Source organism: Penicillium argentinense (assembly GCF_028826775.1).
Source record: "Penicillium argentinense strain IBT 30761 chromosome Unknown utg000001l_segment0_segment0, whole genome shotgun sequence".
NCBI lineage: Eukaryota > Fungi > Ascomycota > Eurotiomycetes > Eurotiales > Aspergillaceae > Penicillium > Penicillium argentinense.
This window is the reverse complement of record NW_026622660.1, coordinates 258,453-279,368: the sequence shown is the minus strand read 5'-3', so window position 1 is coordinate 279,368 and position 20,916 is coordinate 258,453. Positions and strand designations below refer to the sequence as shown.

Here is a 20,916-nt window from a genome sequence, read left to right as displayed (position 1 = left end):
GGATCAATGTCCCTCAGTTGCTGTATACTCCGGTGCTCTTCTTTCCCTGTGCGCCCTTGTGTGTAGATCGATCGCTGGTATCAGGCACTCAGCCTTCGTAGCTCCCGCTCCGCAGAGGCCTGTAACACCTGGGATATATACGTGTAGACGGCGAGTCTTCGTCAGGTCACGGGAACCCATATTCCTGCGTCATATCGAAAATGGGCACTGTCGATATCAGCATTCGCCCCATATTCTGGAAAATCAGACTTACCATTCATAATCGAATCAAGATACGTAACAGGCGAAATATCAAACGGATTCGACAAGTCGAAATCGCCATCGAGATCACTGAAACGTCAGCAGCGCCACAAAAGACGACGTGATTGCCTCTACATACCCAGCATTAAACGGCGGCACAGCCCCTAACCTCGTATCAAGCTGCTCACTGTCAACAACTCCCCGGTCCTCCTCCCGATCAAGCGCACTTCTCAACGTAACAAGCGCCCGAATATGCCGCTCAGATAACCACTGTCCATCCGTCTCATTTAACACCGTCCTATCATCCGACCTCGAATCTGACGAGGAAAACACGTCAATAACCCTCTGCTGCAAATCCCGACATTCAGGGTCACTCCGCGTCTCCTCCCAGATACACAGCAACAACGTCGAGCTAAGGACAGTATGAACCATCGACCAGCTGCGTAGCGGGACAACGCTCAGCGCCTCGAAATCGAGAAATGCCCTCGAAGCATCGATGAGACTGCCCTTCGCGCGCGAGCGCAGGATCTCCATATGCGGTAGTTGCGTCTGTGATTGTTTCATCGCCGGACGGCAGATGACGGATACGCAGAAAGAAGTGTGCATTTTCAGCGCGAGGTGTTCTAGGTGCTGCTGCATTGTTGCGCAATTTCCTCGGTCTAGGAGGTGGGGTTGTCCGCGCTGGTGGAGAGCATCCATATTTTGCAGGGTTTCGATCGCACGGTCTGCTTCGGTTACGCCGTAGCCTTGCGGGCACATGATGATCAAGCCGAGTCGACAGAGGTAGTGCATCGTGTCTGCGTAGGAGAGGTTTGTTCGCTCGAAGAAGGATGGGCCGGAGGGCCAGCCGGAGACGGAGACAATGGGGGCTCGGTCGTAGCAGAGGCATAACAGACTATCCTGCCAGACAATTGTTGACCTACAGTCGTTAGCAGCCGTGGGGAGTGCTTACGGGTCATTTCTTACCAGAGAGCCTTCGCTTTTGATCGAACATATTCGGGCCAATGAGCTGAGCCCCGTTCTGTGTGCAAGCCCATTGTCTGCGCCAGTCGGACTGTTGTACCGAGCAAAGCCCACGCTGCGTCGGACTGGCCCATATTTTGTAGGGTGTTTCCTAGGACCAGCAGGGCTTGGATGATGTCCAGCGAAGGGCGGAAGAGGAAATTCGCGAGCCGAAGGGCGTGAAAGGATCGGCGGGCTTATCAAAATTGTACATAGTCAATAGTGATATCTTGATTAGTTGGGTGCGAACTTACCAAAATCCGTAGAAAGCTCTAATCGCTGCGGATACTCAATATCCGAGTAATGGGCCCCAGCAGCAAGCGTAGCGAGCAACAAACTGATATGACCAACCGACTTATCAGTCGCCCAACGCTCCGAGATACATTCGGGATTACGCAGGTCCCCTCCAGCGTGCGCATTCAAGTACGTGCAAAGATCCAACTCGAAACGATCCATATCAGCGAGGATGGGGTTGAACGGGTACGCAGTGATGCGGTAGTAGTGGAAGAACCTTACAGATCAGTCTCAGCTGCTAATCGCAGGGCATGGGGAATACTTACTTCAAAACTTCCGCCCGCTGAGGCAAAACACCCAACAACGACCGCCACCGCTCACCCGGCGTCTTCGAATCCATAAACGGGTACGAACTAAACGTATTCTGCAACCCAAGCACAGAACCAACCTCCCTCGCAACGGAATCATTCGCATTCAGCCCTCTAAGCCGCAAGATCGACACAACCGAATTATCCCCAGAGTAAACGTAATCCTTGGACGCATCATCCGGCCGGGGCTCGGAATTGTCAGCACCAGAACTTACCCCTGCATCTGCAATACGCCAATCCCCTGCCGCATTCCCAATCGGATTAGTATGCCCCTGCCGTGTAACACGTGCAGACGCAGAAGCAGGCGTCCGAACAGACAGCGGCGTCGAAGGACCCCTGCCCCTCTCCCTGCGTGGAGTTTGAGTCTGGAACGAGCAGATTCCCGGATGCTCGCGGCGGATGCAGGTTCGACAAGGCTGGGAGCCGTCGCATTTGACCTTGCGCTTGCGGCAGGGATAGCAGGCGTGGGATTCGTATTTGCGGGCTTTTTGGCGGAGGACTCGGTCGGCTTCGTCTTGGGTGACGGGGTTCATGCCGAGACACTGTGGATTGACGATCGAATGTAATTAGTTATTAGCAATTAGGTCTCCGTAGTTGATCTGCTTGATCGCGATGATACCAAGACTTAGCTTGATGCTGGTTCTTGGCGACGCGCGAACGATGTTGAGGCGAAGACAAGCCGAGCTTCCGAGCGCACGGGCCAGCAGAGTGTTTTGTCGCGCGGCTGTCCAGCGCCGCGTCCTTCCTACAGCTCTCTACGGATAAATTCAGGCGATATGAATTTAGAAACGGAGATTATATGGAGACGAAGAATGGACAGAGATTTTATGCCCACTTAGATGGAGCGACTAGCTGTTTCGCGGGCTGCAGAGCCGTTATATAATTCAGCAGTTGAACATTCCGAGACCGCACAAAACAATAGAGGCATTATACGGTATAGATTAATTATGATGAGGCGGTTCTGTATACAGTGTCCACCATTGCATCGATGTAATAGTGATCAAGAGCTGCTGTAATACTGTGTTTCTGGCATTTTTTGAAGATATTTCTACTGTCGCGTGCGTGAAGTGAACAGTATACGCATCGAGGTCTTGCGTAATATTGAACGAGGGCGGTGGGTACAAGACCTACGAGATGTTGGGATACCAACTGATGCCTGTCCAAGAGACAATGAGAGGAGCCAAGGAAGGGATTCTGACGGCTGGTACAAGAGCTATCGTTTGAAATAGATTCGTAACAAGGTCGTCTTCGTGTTCACACAGACACCCGGAACGGGGTGAATCCAATGTCGACGTGAGCCGGGGCACGAGTAGTGGAGGACACACAGCCAGCCTCAAGCTGCGACCATCACCAAACCCCACGACCAATCTCTTCTCCATGCCCAAGCCAATGACCCAGGAGATGATGAAAAGAACCCACGAAGGGTGTGCCAAAACAATTTGCCTGAGAGTCCCCGTAGGAAACAGTACAGGCGGCCAACGCGCGGTGCAATGCGGTGGTCGCTCTGTGGTGAAATGCCCTCTTGACCGCAGTCCACCCAAGCGTGGTAAGTAAGTTGAAGAGGGAAGGAAAGAGAAAGAAGATTTGGACTGGCAGGTGATATTTATACCCGTGGGGAGGTGACGCTAGCCTATTTGGGATGTGAGGCATTGAGTGAGGGCTCCTTCCAGAATGGGTAGGCACGTGCTGTGACCCTGAAGGCCAGCAGACGCCGTAGGATGACATGAATAGCGACAAGAAGCAGATTCCAGTGATTGGGATGGACTTAAGAGCTGCGCATTGTTGTGCTCTCTCTGTGTCTGCTGTGTATAGTAGCCTCTCTAGCAAGTCTTGCTGAGTGAGGCAGAGAATCCGCAGAGTGAGAAACATACAGGACTGCGCTCTTCAGCTTCTAAGGGTTCTTTGATAGTGAGGGCCATCAGAGTTACGCGATAACGTGACTAGACGTGATGCTACTTTGTTGATCGTGGCGGCGGAGAGCTGGTACATGTACTCGACACATGGCCGCTGTGAACTACAAGGCAGTCAAGAGCATCAACCGGCCGCATCAGAGCCAATCACTAACTGAAGAATAGCATGTCAAAATGGGAAGTGAAGGGAAACATAGCACAACAGGGTCAAAGCACAGGATCTCCCAAGCCCCCATTATCCCCAAACCTCTCTATAAACCTCTTCGCCATACCCGAGTCAATGACCCAGGAGACGATGAAAAGATAAACCCACAAAGGGGATGCCAAAAATTACGCCGGAGAGACCCCCAGAAGGTGCCTCAACAGGCAAGCCACCGCGCGGTGCAATGCGGCGGACTTTCTGTGGTGAGCCGCCCTCTTGACCGCGGCCTGCCCCAACCAGGTAAGTATGAAGAGGAAGAAAAGGAGCGGAAGAAGTGGGCGCGCAGATGATACTTATACCTCAACAGGCGGAACGGAGTGGCAGTTCGGGGAGCGGGATTGCTCGTGACTAGCTGGTGACGATCTGCCTGCGGCTGGTGTGGTGTGTGATGGACTGCTGGTTAATGTGCTCTTCGGTGGCTGTTCACAGTGATAAGTCCAAGTGATACAGGAGCTAGCCAAATTAGTGCAGGCACCAAGACCAGTGCAGTTCAACGTCTTTCCCATTGGCCATCATGCCAATCTGGAAAAACGTGACAATTCGGAACGGGTTCCAACAGCTCTTCATCAGGTAAATATCACTAAATATGTGACCGATTGAAGAAATACAAAGTGCAGTATATTCAATTTACACTAAACACATCTAGCAAGTCTAGTCAACCTTCGAAAATCCCATCTCGGTCCACCGCTGCTTAACCTTCTCCTTCAACTCAACGGGATACGAGCTCTCAAAATCCGCCGGCACCCAATCCCGACCAGTAGTATACTCTTTCGGCATAAGCGCATCAGAAACAACCTTACCACCCATGACCGGCGAACCATTCCCATGCCCCATATACGGAATAAGCGGGAAACCACGCACATCCTCAAAGAACAACTCGTCGAGGTTCGGTCGACAGCGCGTCGAGAAAGCCCACATCACATCCTTGCCGTTATACACATCGATGTCATCGCCGCAGAGGACCAGTCGGTGGATGGTATACCCGGCCTTGTGGTTGAAGACCACGTCACCGATCTTCTTGCAGAGTTCTTTAGAGTTGGTTTTCATTTCGCGCAGCTTGACGCCGTCGATTCGTAGGGCCACCCAGGTCACCTGCGACTCGAATGGGGCAAAGGCATCTGTGACAGGTAGACCGACTTTCTGGCAGATCTTTCTGATCTCGGCCGCGGCGAGAGATCCAATCATAGTGTGTGTTTCATCGGTGAGGCGCCCACAAGATGACATCGGTAAAATTGGATCGTTGCGATAGGTAATGCGATCCACCTTGTACTTTGGCCAGAGATGAGTATCTCCGGGGAAAACGTAGCCATGCATTTCACCGAAGGGACCTTCATCGCCAAGCTCCGAAATCGAAAGGGTACCTTCAAGAACAATCTCGGAGGACGCTGGAACAAGCAGCTTATTCGTGTCACACTTGACAAGTTCCAACGCCTCACCCGTCATCGCACCCACATACCCAGCCTCAGTGACACCATCGGGAATCGGCATGCTAGACGCCATAATTGCAGCGGGGGGCACACCAAACGCCAACGCCCAAGGCACATCCTTGCCCTCTTTCTTCCACATCTGATGAATCTGCCAAATATGCTGCGGATCAATGACAAGACCGGTAAGATGATTCCTATCCGAGACCATCGCACGCGCAATCGACCAATTCGTCCACGACCCATCAGGCGACTGCACAATATGCATGCCATACGTCTGAATATACTTCCCACCATCATGCTGATGAACCATCGGCGCGGGAAGGGCCGTAAGATCAAACTCGCCATCAACCTTAACATTCTCCTTGCAGGGACCTGTCTTGAGCACACGGGGTTCGATGGGAGGCGTATCCGCCGCTGAGAGCATCTTATCCAGGATCTCCCTCATCGATGCAGTCGGCGGGAGTGCGAGGTGTCGCGCCAGACGACCGTACCGATCCTTCGAGGAGGCGCGCAGCGAGGCCGGTGCACCGAGGATCCGGAAGAGGCCATCTTGTGCACCGATCAGGTTGTTGAAGAGGGGGCTTTGTCATTTGTTTCGCAGACGAGACGGGTGATGGCGGCTGCTTCAAGGTTGGGATCGATCGGGTCGTTGATTTCAATGAGGTCGTTATCGGCTTTCAGGGCTTCGACGAAGGAGCGGAAGTTTAGGTGTGGGTGTGTGGAAACCATTGATGTTGGCAGTCTTGAAGTATTCTACGTGTATGTGATGAGGCAGGGTGAGGACTGATGACGAAGACTAGAGTTAATATTTATAGCGGAACTCGGCAAAGTCGGATCTCATCGAATGATTCGGCATCCCGTGAGACGAATAAAGTCGGATCCATTGTTGTGGACGATATGCGATATGTGAGGCCCGAGGGTCCGAAGGTCGAGCCTCCAAGTATTCGAGTCTCCGAGGACCGAGATACGATCCACGGATCGTGGGGCTAGTGTAAAAAGTGGGTACGTGAGGATAATACATTGAACTAGGGAAAGAAAAGGTCGAGTGTACTTACCACAGTCGCGATGTTGAGTGCAAAGCGCCATCAGCTATTACTGCGATGATGGTAGGTGGGAGAATAGACGCGAATATATCGTTGCCGTGAAAACGAGGCACCGGAGGTCAATTGACGTAATTCCCTAGCGACCCGCGCACCTCATCCAAAAACGCGTACTTCTTCCTATCCCAATCAATTCATTCACTCACTATGTCACCAATTCGCAATATTTCTACACATTCGCGTGAGAACCAGGAGGGCAGGCTATTACTTGCTATACAGGCTCTCGAAAATGACGAAAAGCTATCTGTTCGACGCGCCGCGCGCATTTTCGAAGTCCCCGAGACTACCTCCGCGACCGCCGCAGTGGTATCACCGAACGCGCTACTACTCGCCCAAACAACCATAAATTGGCCGATTTGGAAGAGAAGTTGCTAGAAAATTGGATACTCTCTATGGACGATCGTAGAATTGCTCCCCGGCACGAATTGGTACGAAGCATGGCCAATTTACTACTCTCCCAGCGCGGCAAGAGCCCTCCGGTAGTAGTAGGTAAAAGTTGGGTTACCAATTATATCAAGCGTACACCAGAGCTTGATCCTCGCTATACCCGCCGCAGAGACTATCAACGCGCTCTCTGTGAGGGCCCAAAGCTTATTCAACAATGGTTTAACCTTGTACAATAGGTAATTTGCAAGCACGGCATCGATCAAGATGATACATACAATTTCGATGAGACTCGCTTCGCAACGGGTCTCTGCAGTACTGCTAAGGTAGTAACTCGCGCTGGTTACTATGGGAAAAGGGCTAAGATTCAACCTGGAAATCGTGAGTGGGTAACAGCAATTGAATCAATCAGCGCGGCCGGATGGGCGTTACCGCCGATGATTTATATTCAAAGCTAAAACCTACAATTTTGCCTGGTTTTCCTCGCAAATTGATATTCCGAACGATTGGTCTCTTGAAATTAGCGATAACGGATGGACGACGAATGAGATTGGCCTTCGGTGGCTACAAAGCCACTTTATACCATTAACTAATGGTCGAACGAAACGTACATATTCCATCCGCCGGCACAACCTCTCCTCCTTTTCTCTTCTCTTCATACCTACCTAGTTGGGGTGGGCCGCGGTCATGAGGGCGGCCCATCACAGAACAACTGTCGCATTGCACAGCGCGGTGGTCGCCTGGCGAGGCACCCTCGGGGGTCTCGACGGCGTATTCTTTGGCATCCCCTCGTGCGATATCTACACCTTTTCATCATTCCTTGGGTCAGTGATTCGAGGATGGAGAATAGAAGCGCTGTAACTGGGGACAATGAGTGCGGCACCACGCTCGTAAGACCTAACAGTTGTATCGATAGCTTCTGAATCTCCTTATAATATGTCGAGTTCTGACCTAGGTTTTAACATGAGTTGAAGTGAGGTCAAAACGCCGCATCAACACTTTAAACAGAGAATCGCTCGAGCGTTGGACGTAATTCCGAGAGCTCCGGCGGTATCGCGGCCTGGTCGGATAGCCTGGAAAGCGTCTAGGTCTTACTCAAGGGACAGGACTTTCGAACCCACGTCGTTCTAAACGGATCGGATCAAAGCGAATCAGAACCCGCCGGGCCTAAATGAGTCAGAATGAGCCCCGATGTTGGACTCTCGGGTTGAACCCCTTACTCGACCATACTCGAACGGAGCTCGACACGATACTAGAATCGAACGTGACGCTGTACTCGAACCGTTCGACGCGGTACTCGGATCAGACTCGATGTCGTATTTGAGAATTCGATGCTGTACTCGAAACGAACTCGATTCCGGGATCCTCGCAATCCAAGTCACGGGGTAGGTTTCGAATAGTTCCCGTTTTTATAACGGAATCTGCTCTGATTTCCATCAAGCAGTTTGCCCGAATTGGCATAGAAAACACCATAACATTACCACCTCTGCAAGATATATCGTCCACATAGTTTTCACTAATGAGGTAGTGTAGCCGAATACCCTAACTACTACCAGTGCTGATCACATATCCCACAAACACCCCGTAGAGCTGTGTACCCCTAATATTCACCCACAATCGATCATCCCGTGACTCTAGTCACCAAAAGGGCAGGCACACCCATCACGTGCCCCCTCCCCCAAAGGTATAAATATCACCTGCCATTCCGATTCTTCTACCTCCTTTCTTCCCTCTTCATACTTAATGCTTAATGTCTAATGACTTACTTACCACCAATTTTTGCAACACCACATAACCGTGGGAACTTTTCATCATGCCTGTGTCAGTGACTCGAGTATGGAGAAGGGTTTGTTGAGGTACTGTTTATTGTTGTGCGGGCAGTTTGCAGTTTGTCACGAAATCGCAACAGCCGTTTGCGGTCCATCTTCCCAGGACTGGAGTTCCTCAGACTCATAGAGTACTCTGATCTGTTCAGAGCCCGTGTCCAGCTATTTGGGGCTGTCCAAGGCTGTATCCCCTCGATGGTAAAGCCTGCACGAAAGAGTAATGTGATGTGACTTTGGCTACGCAAAGTGAGGATCACGTAGAGCGAGCTCCTCGCAATTCTACACCGGCCTAGACAATTCGAACATTCTTCGCTATTAATCTATTTGCGATTCCCTATCCTTGATATCCGTGTGTAGTCAGCCGTGACACTGTCAACCAGAGCCGCAGAACCGCTTTCCCGCGCCAAGACCATGATGGTCACGCTCACCCGCACAACCAAACACACGACTCTTCCTGTGAGGATGACTCGACACTGCGTTGTGAAGAACATCAACAGCAGGCCCAAAAACATGACTCTACCTCGGACTGTTCCACGAGACGGCCCACACAAGCTCCGCTCCACTACCGAGTCCCGAGTCCCCGAGTCGCGACGGTGGGTCTCGGTCGGCAGTCGACTCGGCTGAAATGGAGAACCGCTATGCGGGGAGAGGAGAATATAAACAGGCCAGTCAATCATACAGCAGCTACATTGCATTGACAAAACTGTTCAAAATGTTCTACGAACCAGGAAAGACAGAACACAATCTCCCGCACGATCCGTTCAAGGTACGCCCTCTGCAATCAACGGCAAACGCCCTACTAACACCGCGGATAGGCCTGCGTGGTCCCGCGACCGATCGGCTGGATCTCAACAAAGAACGGAAAAGGCCAAGCCAACCTGGCCCCCTACTCGCAATTCAACAACCTCACCTTCGACCCGCCCTACGTAATGTTCTCCTCGAACCAAACAGTGAACGGCACCCGCAAAGACACCGTAATCAACGCCGAAGAAACCGGCCACTTTGTCTGGAACCTCGCAACCTGGGACCTACGGGAGGCTGTCAACATCACCGCCGAACAAGTGCCCTATGGCGTAGACGAGTTTACCCGGGCAGGGGTAACAAAGGAACCCGCGCGAACCATGGACGTGCCAATGGTGTCGGAATCACCCGTCAAGTTCGAATGCGAGTACCACTCGACAGTCCGACTGCCAGGCAACCCGCCGATGGGCACGGTGGACGTGGTGATCGGCCGGGTGGTGGCCGTGCATATCCGCGACGAGGTGCTGACGGACGGATTGCTGGACGTGGCGAAGACACAGCCGATTGCGCGATGTGGGTATTATCAATACACGGTTGTGCGAGAGACATTTGAGATGGTGATTCCAGGGATGTCGGAGGATGTGCTGTATGGGTTGGAGGGGAGCGCGAGGAAGAATGCAGACGTTCATTCGGGGGCTGCGGGTGGCCGTGCCAATGCTGCTAATGCTAGTGCTGCTAGTGCTGCCAGTGCCAATGCTTTGGAGTCAGCCGAATCAACATAGCTGGGGTGAGTGATTGGCGATGTTTGATGGCAATATCGGAGGGTTCTAGAAACAGATGTGGCTGGACCCTGAACTTTCTGCCAGGGCCAGCATATACGGAGAAACGAATTATCACCTTCTGGATGCAGACAAGGGGTCAGACCGCGTGATAGAGTAGATATAAGCGTGGCGAGTCCACTTCTTGGCACCACACAGTAGTCTCAATACTATTCCCAATTAGGCAATGCGGATTTGGCTTCTGGGGCGGCCTTTCTGAATTCGGGTGTGCCTCCGCCAACCACGTTCCTGCCCGCCTCGTCTATCAACATCGCCGGGCCAAGACGCCCAAAGACGCAGGGTTGCACCACGATGTGCCAGCCAAGCCCGCATCGAGCGTGAATCGCTTGGCAAACATCTTGGCACCCATTGCTATCGCAGCCCCAACAACCAATCTTGGGGCCGCAATGCCGATTATGCCATCGCCAGCCGGGATGTCCTGCGATACGCGGCCGCACGCGACATCCCATACGAGCGTCGAGCGAGCTCTGGCGGATACCGACGGGGATAGCGAATGACTTGGCGAGCATGGACCTTGGTTCTATTGTTGCTTGAGCACGGACAGACCGAAGCCATGAGGCGAACTGGCACGACTGCGATGGCACTTGCAATGGCGAGTCGAGGACTGGGTTAGCGTCTGCGACCAGCAGCTAGAGGAAAGCGCGAGACCGTCCCAGACCACTTTTAAAGGCACCCACCCGCCACCTTTCTCTTCCTCATCGCACCAAGATGAACGCATCCGACCCCGTCGACCAGGCCGAGGTCGCCAAGTCCAAGGCTATTTCCCATGATGTCGCTGTCGATGAGAAACATATCGATGAGAAACACGATCTGTCTATTGAGCCGGCTCCACTGGTCGGCTACGGGGCTCACGATGGTGAGGACGATCTAAAGATCATCCCTACGGAAGAGGAGCTCGCGACGCTGCGAAGAGTCGCGGGCAAGCTGCCCTGGACGACGTTTACTGTCGCATTTGTCGAGCTGTGCGAGCGTTTCTCGTATTATGGCACGACGGCTGTCTGTATGTCTCTCCAGATCCACTCTACATGTTCACGTTTAACGCTGTGCAGTTGTCAATTTCATTCAGCGCCCTCTGCCTGCCAACTCTGTGACTGGTGCTCTTGCTGCCGGCGCAGACTTTAATAATGATGTCCCTGGTGCGCTGGGAATGGGCCAGCGAGCCTCGACCGGCCTGACACTGTGTATGTTTCAATCCCCCCATTCTTTGTAGTCCACGCTGACACCGTGTTGAGTCAACCAATTCTGGTCCTACATTATGCCCCTCGTCGGCGCCTTCGTCGCAGACCAATACTGGGGTCGCTTCCGCACCATCTTTGCCTCCATCGCGGTCGCCCTGGTCGGCCACACCATCCTGATCGTCTCTGCCATCCCCGCCGTCATCTCGCACCCCGGTGGGTCCATTGCGTGCTTCTCCATCGGTCTCGTCATCATGGGCATAGGAACCGGCGGTTTCAAGTATGTACCCTCATCACCGGCGTAAAAACATTAGCTTACAATTACAGGTCAAACATCTCCCCTTTGATCGCAGAACAATACCCCGATGAAAGACCCTACATCAAAACCCTCCCAAGCGGCGAGCGCGTAATCGTAGACCACGCCTCAACCGTCGCCCGCATCTACCTCTACTTTTACCTCATGATCAACATCGGCTCACTCTTGGGACAAATCAGCATGGTCTACGCAGAACGCTACGTTGGCTTCTGGCTCTCCTACCTCCTCCCCACCATAATGTTCTGCCTCTGCCCAATGGTCCTCTTCGCCTGCCGAAACAAATACAACCTAATCCCGCCCACCGGCTCCGTCTACACCCAAGCCTTCAGGCTGTGGAGTCTCGCAATGAAAGGCCGCTGGACATTGAACCCAATCGCGTGGTTCAAGCCTACCGACAACGACCAGGAATTCTGGAACCATGTGAAACCCTCTCGCCTGGGCGACTCAAAACCCGCCTGGATGACCTTCGACGACGAATGGGTCGACGAAGTTCGCCGCGGTCTCAAAGCCTGCAAGGTCTTCCTTTGGTACCCCTCTACTGGCTTGCCTACAACCAAATGCTGAATAACCTCACCTCGCAAGCGGCAACGATGAACCTAGGTGGTGTACCCAACGACATTATCAACAACCTCAACCCACTCGCGCTCATCATCTTCATCCCGATAATGGACCGCTTCGTCTACCCCGGTCTCAGAAGAATTGGCTTCAACTTTACCCCCTGAGACGAATCACGGCCGGCTTCTTCGTGGCCGGCTGCTCCATGATCGCAGCAACAGTTACACAACACTACATCTACAAAAAAGGACCCTGCGGCAAGGACGCGAATTACTGCCTCGAAGTCCGTGGGGAACACACCGATATCTCAGTGTGGGTTCAAGCACTAACATACATCCTCGGTGGAATATCTGAGATTTTCGCATCTGTGACCTCGCTCGAGTACGCCTTTACCAAAGCCCCGCGAAATATGCGATCACTTGTGCAAGCTGTTGCGCTGTTCATGAATGCGATTTCGTCCGCTATTGGCCAGGCGCTTGTGGGGTTGAGTGAGGATCCGTTGCTTGAGTGGAATTATGGAATCACTGCTATTCTGGCTTATGTTGGCTGTGTTGGGTTTTGGTTGACGAATTATAAACTGGATGCAGAGGAGGATAGGCTTAATATGCTTCCACAGAGTCATTTTGAAGGGAGGGTTGATGGGGATGAGGAGAGGAGGTAGTTAGTATAACTGCTGAGATTGAAGTGTGTGCGATGGGTGGATGTGAGAGGTGTATGCTGTAGTTCCTCTAAGTGAAAATGAGATTATGTCTACTATTATTTCGTGCTCGTATATCGTCTGAAACACACATTGGAATAGGAACGGCCGTGATGGTTTCGGGGATGGAATGAGACGAAAGTGAAAACTACCATTCAATGATACCTCCGAAGAGATAGTGAAATCCATTGCATAACAGGTGGTCCTGGTCGTAGTTGGATGTCGCCGTAGTGGCTTCTCTCGTGCCTTCCGGCCCGCCCGCCTTGTGTTGGCCTGCGTTTCCCTTTTTATCCTTGCTTCTCCATTTTCCGTCTTCGCCATCTGATATTCGAGTCTGATCCTCCTCAACATGTCTTCCTCGCACGTCCTCCAAGCCTCTGGCCGTCTTCCACAGAATGGCACGACCATCGCCACCCCCATCTTCCACCCAACCGCCGAACAGGTATCCTCGTCCTCAATGTCATTCCACTCGCCCCTACGGTTCTACATTCTTCTTACCTCGGTCGTATTCACTAGGAGTAGAATATCACTGCTCGACAGCATTTTTTTCGTCCCTAACTCCATAAGGAATCCTGGAGTTCCTTGCTCGCAATGATCGATAAGCATTTTCCTGCTGTTGGCTTCGTCTGATCCTTCCTTGCCTTTCCATTTCGAGCATCTTTTTCCATCTCATGTCTTTATCTTTATCATCCCAATGACAACAGCCTCCTCACTCCCGGCCGCACGCTTCGTCACAAAATATCACCACCACCGCAAAAAGGAACGAACCTTGGTCCTGCGGGTGTCGTTCCACGGCGCAATACTCATACTGACCACAAAGTCGTCCTGAGGTTTGGGTGTGCTAACTCACCACACGACGAGCCTGAGCTTCGAACCTGATTTCAATCTTTACCTTCGCTGTATTCCAACCCTTGTTGATCATTCAATCGCTTTTCTACACATCGACAAAGGAAACACATCGTTGGCGTGCGTTGTCGGCTGGGCTTGAGATGTTGGGTCCCATTTACTTCCATTCTGCAATCATTCGGCTGTCTCTCACGTCGTCCTCTTCGCCTGTCTGACTGCCATGATGAAGATTGTGGTTGCTCGTGGTTCTCATCCGTTTGGTGTTAACCAGCCCCGGTCTGACCGTTCAGGTGTTTGCCAGCGTCGGACTGGCAGGGCTCCTGCTGACCTTCGTGACTGTTATTGAAAATTTCCTATTTTGAATTCCGATTCCCTTCGCGCCCTCTTGTTCGACGAAAAGCCCAAGCTCGGTCGAACCTCCCTCCTCGAACCTCCCCCCTCGGACGTTGCCTTGGACACTCTTCGGGAGGCATTCACTTCCACTTCAATGGCGAATATGTGGAAGGCCATTTTCAACTGACTTTCCACCCTCCTCCGAGTCCTTGTGGACATAACCATCATAACACTCCAAGTCGTCGCCAGCACCGTCCCAAACTGGCAAAGTTTGGACTGGGAATTAATGCCGCTGTGCTGGAATTTCTCGCTTCCTGCCCATTTCGCATTGGCCAGTCTGTTCTCCATTATTAATTCCAAACGGAACCTGACGATGGACATCCCTTCTCTCGAACGTTTGCCTTCGCCGTTTTTCAGATACCTTCTCTCCGTACAGTCGGCAGAAATGGCGAAGATCATCCATCAACCGAACCATTAAAATTCTCATAACTCGTCCTACTCCTCATAAACATCCAATCTTCTCTCGTTGGCTATATTGTCCAGAATCAGACATACCGGCCTTAGCACGTCTATTCCGCACCTGCGTCTGTGTAGTCGGAGTCTCGTTCGTGCGCTGCTTCCTTATTATTGGCGGTTTCTCGCTTCTTATTCGAGGTTCGGGATTGTTTGGCTGTGCGTTTTGTGCCGGCTTTTGTCTTTGTTTGTCCATTGGTCTTTGTGTTTGCTTTGGCCTTTCCGGATGAACTTTCGTTCTCGTCGTCTTCATCCTGTTCGTCGCCATCCTGCCGCTCTTCACGGTCCTGTTCCTCTTCATCGTCTTCAAACTCATCATCGTTGCCATCCTCGGCCTCGCTATAATCGTCATCACTACCCTGCTCAACCTCTTTCCTCGCTTTCTTCCCCTTCGCCTTGGCCTTAGCTGTATTCCCAACAAACTGCTTCCCATTTTTAGACTCATCCACCTTCTTCTTATTAGTCTCCTCCTTGTCTTCCTCACTCAACTCCTCCCAAGCTTTCTTCGGCAAATACCGCTTCCGACTCCCATCTTCGTTCGTCGCATCTCCACTGCCTTCTCTAGTCTGCCATTCCTCCTTCGTCCATTCATCCAGTTGCTTCTGCTCTGATGATTTCTCCTCTTTGCCTTGATTGTATCCGCCGCCTTGCTTTTTGTATTCCGAGGCCATGAGTTGGGCCTGCGCGTGTCAGTGGATTCAAACTACGGTACATGTATTGATAGAAATCATACCTTTCGTGCAGACCATTGACCCGGTTTCCCACCTTTATCGCTGTTTTGGATGTCCTCTTTGATCTTGTCGCGGAGTTTGGGGTCGGTGTACTTTTCCTTTGGAGCCATATCGGAGGATTTCGTTTTAATTGTTGAAACTGTGAACTTAATTGCAGAGGAACTTCTCGTGGTCGATATCGCACTTTTTTTTTGTCGAGTATCCTATCTTTCGAGAAGCATACTGCGACTTTATACCTTCTCCTTCCTGGTCTGTACCCTTCAACCGGGTACCTTGAACCGGAATGACATCTCCATTGTCGGCGGGTGACATCATCGATAATGACATGGAACGTTTGCGCACTAACCAGTTTGATGCCGCCGAACCAGGGTTTTGAGATATAGAGCTTGATTTTATTTTAACCTCGTTTCCGAATCCTGATTTGTGGAATGTTCGCCATGTACCACAAATATCCCATGCGCCGATTAGATATGGGGATGCCGATCGATCGATCGGATCGATCGGGGACCACGTTTGGGCTTTAAAGAGGGCCCTGCAGGTAACTTCAATCGTGATCGAGGTTTTTTTTTGGATATGATTTTCGGAATGGCGGTGTTTTGAAGGTGGAATTTTCTGGATTTTTGAACTGTTGAGAATCTGTTGACTATCGCAACAAATCACGATACATAATATGTATGTCCGTAGCAGATTGTGTTGTTGGAGACGTATTTTGGAAACGGACGGGCAATAGGCATCTTGCTGCAATCATCGAATATCGATAGAGCATAATCAGATAATACATAGTGCGATTTACTGGCTGGCAACTTCATTGAATCATTGTTTCCCAGCCAGCTCGGATATGAGTACGACATCGTTACAATGTTCACCCAAGATGCGACCTGGGGTGACCGCCTCGGGCAGCAATGGCAAGTTGGAAGGCGGTGGAACGGCGTATGTGATGGCAACCAGTGGATGTAGATGAACAAGTCTGATTTCGAGTACAACCCCTGAGCTAACAATTTATAAGGGATAAAATAAATTACTAATCTATGATGTTTATCCAGAACCACCCACTAATATCCTGTTGAAGTTGAGGATGCCCTGGTAGTGATAGTATTCAGGGGATGTCGATCAGGTTGTATTGTTGATCATGTGACCCATGAGTCGAATTGGCCACCGACTTGGCAGGACACCCGCGGGACGGTAGCGACTCTGATTGGCCACATGCGAACGGGACTAGCGCCCTTCGCGCATAGGTATAAACATCGCCAGCAAGTTTGAATGTTCCTCCCTTCTCTTCCCTCTTCAACTTACTTACCAAGCTTGGGTGGACCGCGGTCATGAATACAGTTCACCACAGAACGACCACTGCATTGTACAGCGCGTTGGCCGCCCGTTCAGTCAACCTTTGGGAGGCTTGGAGCCGTATTCTTTGGCGCACCCTTCGTGAGTTCTACATTTTTTCATCAGCTTTGGGTCAACGACTCGAGCCCGGAGAAGAGGTGTCACCCATCTGCATGTGTCCGATTCTGCCGTTAGTGTGTTTAAGTGATGACTGACCGCCCCAACACGTGTCTGTCGACAGCATAAATATCGTCTGTCGGCAGAAATCTTCCTCTTCTCTTCTTCTCTGGCTCCAATCTACTTATGTCCTGGTGGGCAGTTGTCAAGAGGACGGCTCACCACAGAGCATCTCCGCATTGCACAGTGCGGTGGCCTGTTGAGGCACCGTCGGGAGTTTCAGGCATAATCTTTAGCCCACCCCTTCGTGGGGTCTCCATCATTTTTCATCATGCCTTCGGTCAGAGTCTCGAGGTTGGAGAAGAGAATGACGTTCATCCAATTTGCAAGTCCTGGAAATCTGTTTTCATTACTTGACGGCTGTTATTGCACGGCTATCACTGCGTCAAGTGCTGTAGACTTGTGTCTGTCCATGATGGCATTCCAGTCTGTCGTTGTCGTGATCCCAGCAGCCGAAGTTGTCGCGCCACAAGTTCATCCAGCAACATAACCATCACATCGTTTCGGTAACTGAGATCCCTACCCTGAGCTCATGACTCATTTGAGCGTCATTTAATATCCTCATTCTCGTCTTAGTCCAGTCGTACGAGCGTGGAGCAGCCAGGGATCGTTGGACGGTGACCATAGTGAGCCTGCAACCCTTCCACCGTACGAGACGTGTCCACAACGCACAAACTCGACAGAGGGATGCGGGGTACATACAGTAGTGGAAACAACATAACAGCTGGGTGTCCTCGTAGGAACGCCGCCCAATGCCCGCACGGCCTCTCAGTACGACCGTCTTCCGCCGAGTCTCAAGTCGAAGTCTAGCACACAGCAACCGTGACACGAATAACAGCCTTCATTGTGGGAAGAAGGTTCGCGATACAATGAACCCCCTGCTCATATCTCTCTGTGGGTGTGGGTTACATGTTCAAGTCGTGGGCCACCGAAAACGAGTCGTCAAGACTATTGTGGAATGGGCACATCATCAGGTAACAGTACAAATAAACGGTATATTGTTTGCGACAGATTCAAAGGAGGGTGAGATCACGGCTGACGTACAAGCTTTCTACAATAGCTATTGAAATCCCCACCGAGCACACAATCGCCGCAGTAAAATCGCGAAGGAAAGAACTACGCAGAGGATGGAAGGGCATTACTCGATCGTTGACGGACGATGCGAGCCATTTGGACCATTCCCCTGCGAACTCCTATTCAGAAACATGACCTCCAGATCGTCATTTGACTGTGACGTGGAAGGTGATCTGCAATCGCACGGACTGTACAACGCCGAGCGTTGACCCCAAAGCACCCTTACACCAACAGAGCGAACTTTCACCATTAGTAGGCTTGCATTCCACACCATGTCTCGACAACGGGAAAGCATCCCTTCAAATAACGAGCGAACTGTAAAAGCACGTGCCGTCGTGCCGTCGTTTGCTGTCAACACTGAGTCATTACATTATGGGAACGTTCGAATGACGACGATCGATCCAGTTGCTTTAAAGTGGTGTCTCCATTGAATTTAATGGCTGTCTGGGGGAATTTCAAGACCTATAAGCCGGAAGTATAACAGATTGAAGGAGGAAAAATGTGTTCCCAACAAAGAAAGAGCGAGTGGGCGTATACAGAGGAGGGCATAGAATGTTCATTACGGACACTGATGTAATAAATGGAAACCGGACAAAATATCGGCGAGAGATTCAGAGTACTCGAACATGGCTAATGGCGATTTACGATCCCTCAAGGGGCTCTGCGCAGAGAGTGTGGATAGTAGGTTCTGAGCGTCCGTTGAGGCACCCTCGGGAGCCTCGATGACATAATTTTGGGGACTTCCTTTCAGGGATTCTATTTTAGTATCATCTCTTAGGGCATTGATCTGAAGACGAAGAAGAGACTGAGGATGGCGATAGGATCCTCGTAATACATGTTACTATCGAATTACTAATCTAGTCTCAACATTAGATTATCAGGGAGAAGTGATGTCTTATCCCAAAGATGAACATCATGGCCGTCGATGTAGCTGCAGGGCCGTTAGCCTGCTTCATCTTTGGGTTAGGACAGATAGATCGACTGACGCGCAAATAACAACATTTACACTGTTTTCGATCGGGATGTATCGGCTCGTACAGCTGAAACTTCGATAGTTAGCCGTGATATGAGATGAACCAAGAACTGAAATCTGATGCTTTTACCACTAATTACAACCCATACACAGTCGTTGATGGTAACTGAGGCCGGTAAGACGGCGTTGATCCCCGGCCAAGGCAGCCCTTCCAGATCAGGACTAGCGCCGACTGCCACGAACAAAACCAAGTTCCTCGCCTACCCAACTTCTTCCTCTTCCTTCTCTCCTCCAAACTTACCTAGCTTGGATGGGCCGCGGTCAAGAGGATGGCTCATCACAGATCGTCCACCGCATTGCACAGCGCGGCGGCCGCCTGTTCAGTCACCTTTGGGGGGCTGGGAGGCATATTTTTTGGCATCCCCTTCGTGGGGTTATCTTTTCACCCTCTCTTGGGTCATGACTCGAGGTTGGAGAAGAGACGCTCCCAGTTAGGTAGGAGCTGCCAATGGAAATCTCGTGACTCTGCCAGCAGTGCTTAGTCACCGAATCTGTCTGCCTATACGATAAATATCGTCTGCCATTCCAATTCTTTCTCCTCTTCCCTTTCCTCCTCACGTACCACGCCCAGGTTGGCTGCGGTCATGAGGGCGGCTCCCCTCAGATCGCCCATTGCATTGCACACCGTGGTGGCCGTCTGGGTAATCCTCTCGGGGTTGACAGGGCACTATTTTTTGGCATTTCCCTTGTTTGGAATTCTTTTCATCATGCTTTAAGTCAGTGACTTGGGCATGGAGAAGAGAGAAATTTATGGCGGTTGCTGTGCGGGTGTTATTGTGCATGATATGAGATTGCTGCAATATGAGTTGCCCTCTCAGGGCAGAATCATTTCGTGTACATCTTTCATGGGTCTTACCTGATGTGTAGGTTCTTCATCTCCTTCAAATCGAGGTACGAGGCTCTGACAAGTATCGAACAACTCTGTCGCATCTCAGCAAGCCTTCACACCCTCGTCACGTATCATCGCCTCGGGACAGATGGCACGGCCTCGTTGCACTCTCGCGACCCTATGGAGTTGCAGAACATGTTCAGCGACGCACCTGTTTGAAGAGTCATTTTTCATGAAGCCCGGAGCAGTTTTGTCCGTGATACAGCATCTCGTGCCACATGAGCTTGGAGGCCGCTCTGCACTGAGGCTCGACACCGATCGGTCTCATCTGCAGAAGGCCGTCCACAGGTAAGTTGACCCCTCGCCGAGGATACAAAACATGTATTCTTGCCACTAACATTATCTAAAACATAGAATTGAAGCCTAGATTCTTAATCTCGTCTTCTCCCAGCGTAATGTCCGTCTGCCATCCTCCCTTCCTCACACGCCGTAACGACAAGCGCCGAACACCTGCAATTCCTCGCTTCAGTCTTCACATACATTTGGTTCCTATTCCGTGAAAAAGGATAATTTCATGTTTATAGATGGCATGACCAGATGGCAGCTGTTTGAGTCCGTTGAAGATTGTGGACGAACGGCGAGGCGTAGTCACCGTCACGCTTAAGTCCTTCAACATTACCGTGGCACTGCAGAGCATCCTGCATCCACAATTGAGGCAGCAGAAGACACAGAGAGCTCACCCTGCAGGATACGTGATTCGACACGACTGAATATCCTACTCCCAGCCATCGATCGACATCTGTCATACTCTCTTACCATCCTTGAAATGCGAAGGTGGGTGCCCGACAGCTCCGCTGGAGCAGAGTCAACTCGAAAAGTATACACATGCGGCCTACTTACCAATGAATCCGAACCCGCGTAAAACAAGGCCACAACAAGACCATTACGACACGAAGTGCGTCCCGATAACTGTGTCCTGACAAGTTCCCTTGTTTTCACACGCCATCTAAATTGACGAGAGATAATATCAGGGCATGGAGC

At 51.3% G+C, this 20,916-nt stretch overlaps 6 protein-coding genes across 6 annotated transcripts; 3 read left to right on the top strand and 3 right to left on the bottom strand.

The window, feature by feature from the left end:
* Positions 1 to 166: 166 nt before the first annotated feature.
* On the bottom strand, positions 167 to 2,377 carry N7532_000077 (uncharacterized protein; the record flags this gene model as incomplete). Its single annotated transcript, XM_056612581.1, has 6 exons — positions 167 to 207; positions 254 to 330; positions 380 to 1,159; positions 1,207 to 1,438; positions 1,497 to 1,753; positions 1,803 to 2,377. 6 exons carry the CDS (start codon positions 2,375 to 2,377, stop codon positions 167 to 169), a joined length of 1,962 nt encoding a protein of 653 aa, XP_056479805.1.
* A 2,230-nt stretch (positions 2,378 to 4,607) lies between these two features.
* N7532_000076 (UbiD family decarboxylase) lies at positions 4,608 to 6,112 on the bottom strand (the record flags this gene model as incomplete). Its single annotated transcript, XM_056612580.1, has 2 exons — positions 4,608 to 5,932; positions 5,992 to 6,112. The coding sequence occupies 2 exons, from the start codon at positions 6,110 to 6,112 to the stop codon at positions 4,608 to 4,610; spliced, it is 1,446 nt and encodes a 481-aa protein (XP_056479804.1).
* A 3,293-nt stretch (positions 6,113 to 9,405) lies between these two features.
* Positions 9,406 to 10,216, top strand: N7532_000075 (flavin reductase family protein; the record flags this gene model as incomplete). The annotated part of the gene is made up of 2 exons (XM_056612579.1): positions 9,406 to 9,459; positions 9,509 to 10,216. The coding sequence occupies 2 exons, from the start codon at positions 9,406 to 9,408 to the stop codon at positions 10,214 to 10,216; spliced, it is 762 nt and encodes a 253-aa protein (XP_056479803.1).
* Positions 10,217 to 10,981: 765 nt separating this feature from the next.
* Positions 10,982 to 12,980, top strand: N7532_000074 (uncharacterized protein; the record flags this gene model as incomplete). The annotated part of the gene is made up of 5 exons (XM_056612578.1): positions 10,982 to 11,273; positions 11,323 to 11,454; positions 11,506 to 11,728; positions 11,776 to 12,291; positions 12,347 to 12,980. 5 exons carry the CDS (start codon positions 10,982 to 10,984, stop codon positions 12,978 to 12,980), a joined length of 1,797 nt encoding a protein of 598 aa, XP_056479802.1.
* A 1,784-nt stretch (positions 12,981 to 14,764) lies between these two features.
* On the bottom strand, positions 14,765 to 15,549 carry N7532_000073 (uncharacterized protein; the record flags this gene model as incomplete). The annotated part of the gene is made up of 2 exons (XM_056612577.1): positions 14,765 to 15,388; positions 15,442 to 15,549. 2 exons carry the CDS (start codon positions 15,547 to 15,549, stop codon positions 14,765 to 14,767), a joined length of 732 nt encoding a protein of 243 aa, XP_056479801.1.
* Positions 15,550 to 20,107: 4,558 nt separating this feature from the next.
* Positions 20,108 to 20,435, top strand: N7532_000072 (uncharacterized protein; the record flags this gene model as incomplete). Its single annotated transcript, XM_056612576.1, has 2 exons — positions 20,108 to 20,223; positions 20,327 to 20,435. The coding sequence occupies 2 exons, from the start codon at positions 20,108 to 20,110 to the stop codon at positions 20,433 to 20,435; spliced, it is 225 nt and encodes a 74-aa protein (XP_056479800.1).
* Positions 20,436 to 20,916: the final 481 nt, after the last annotated feature.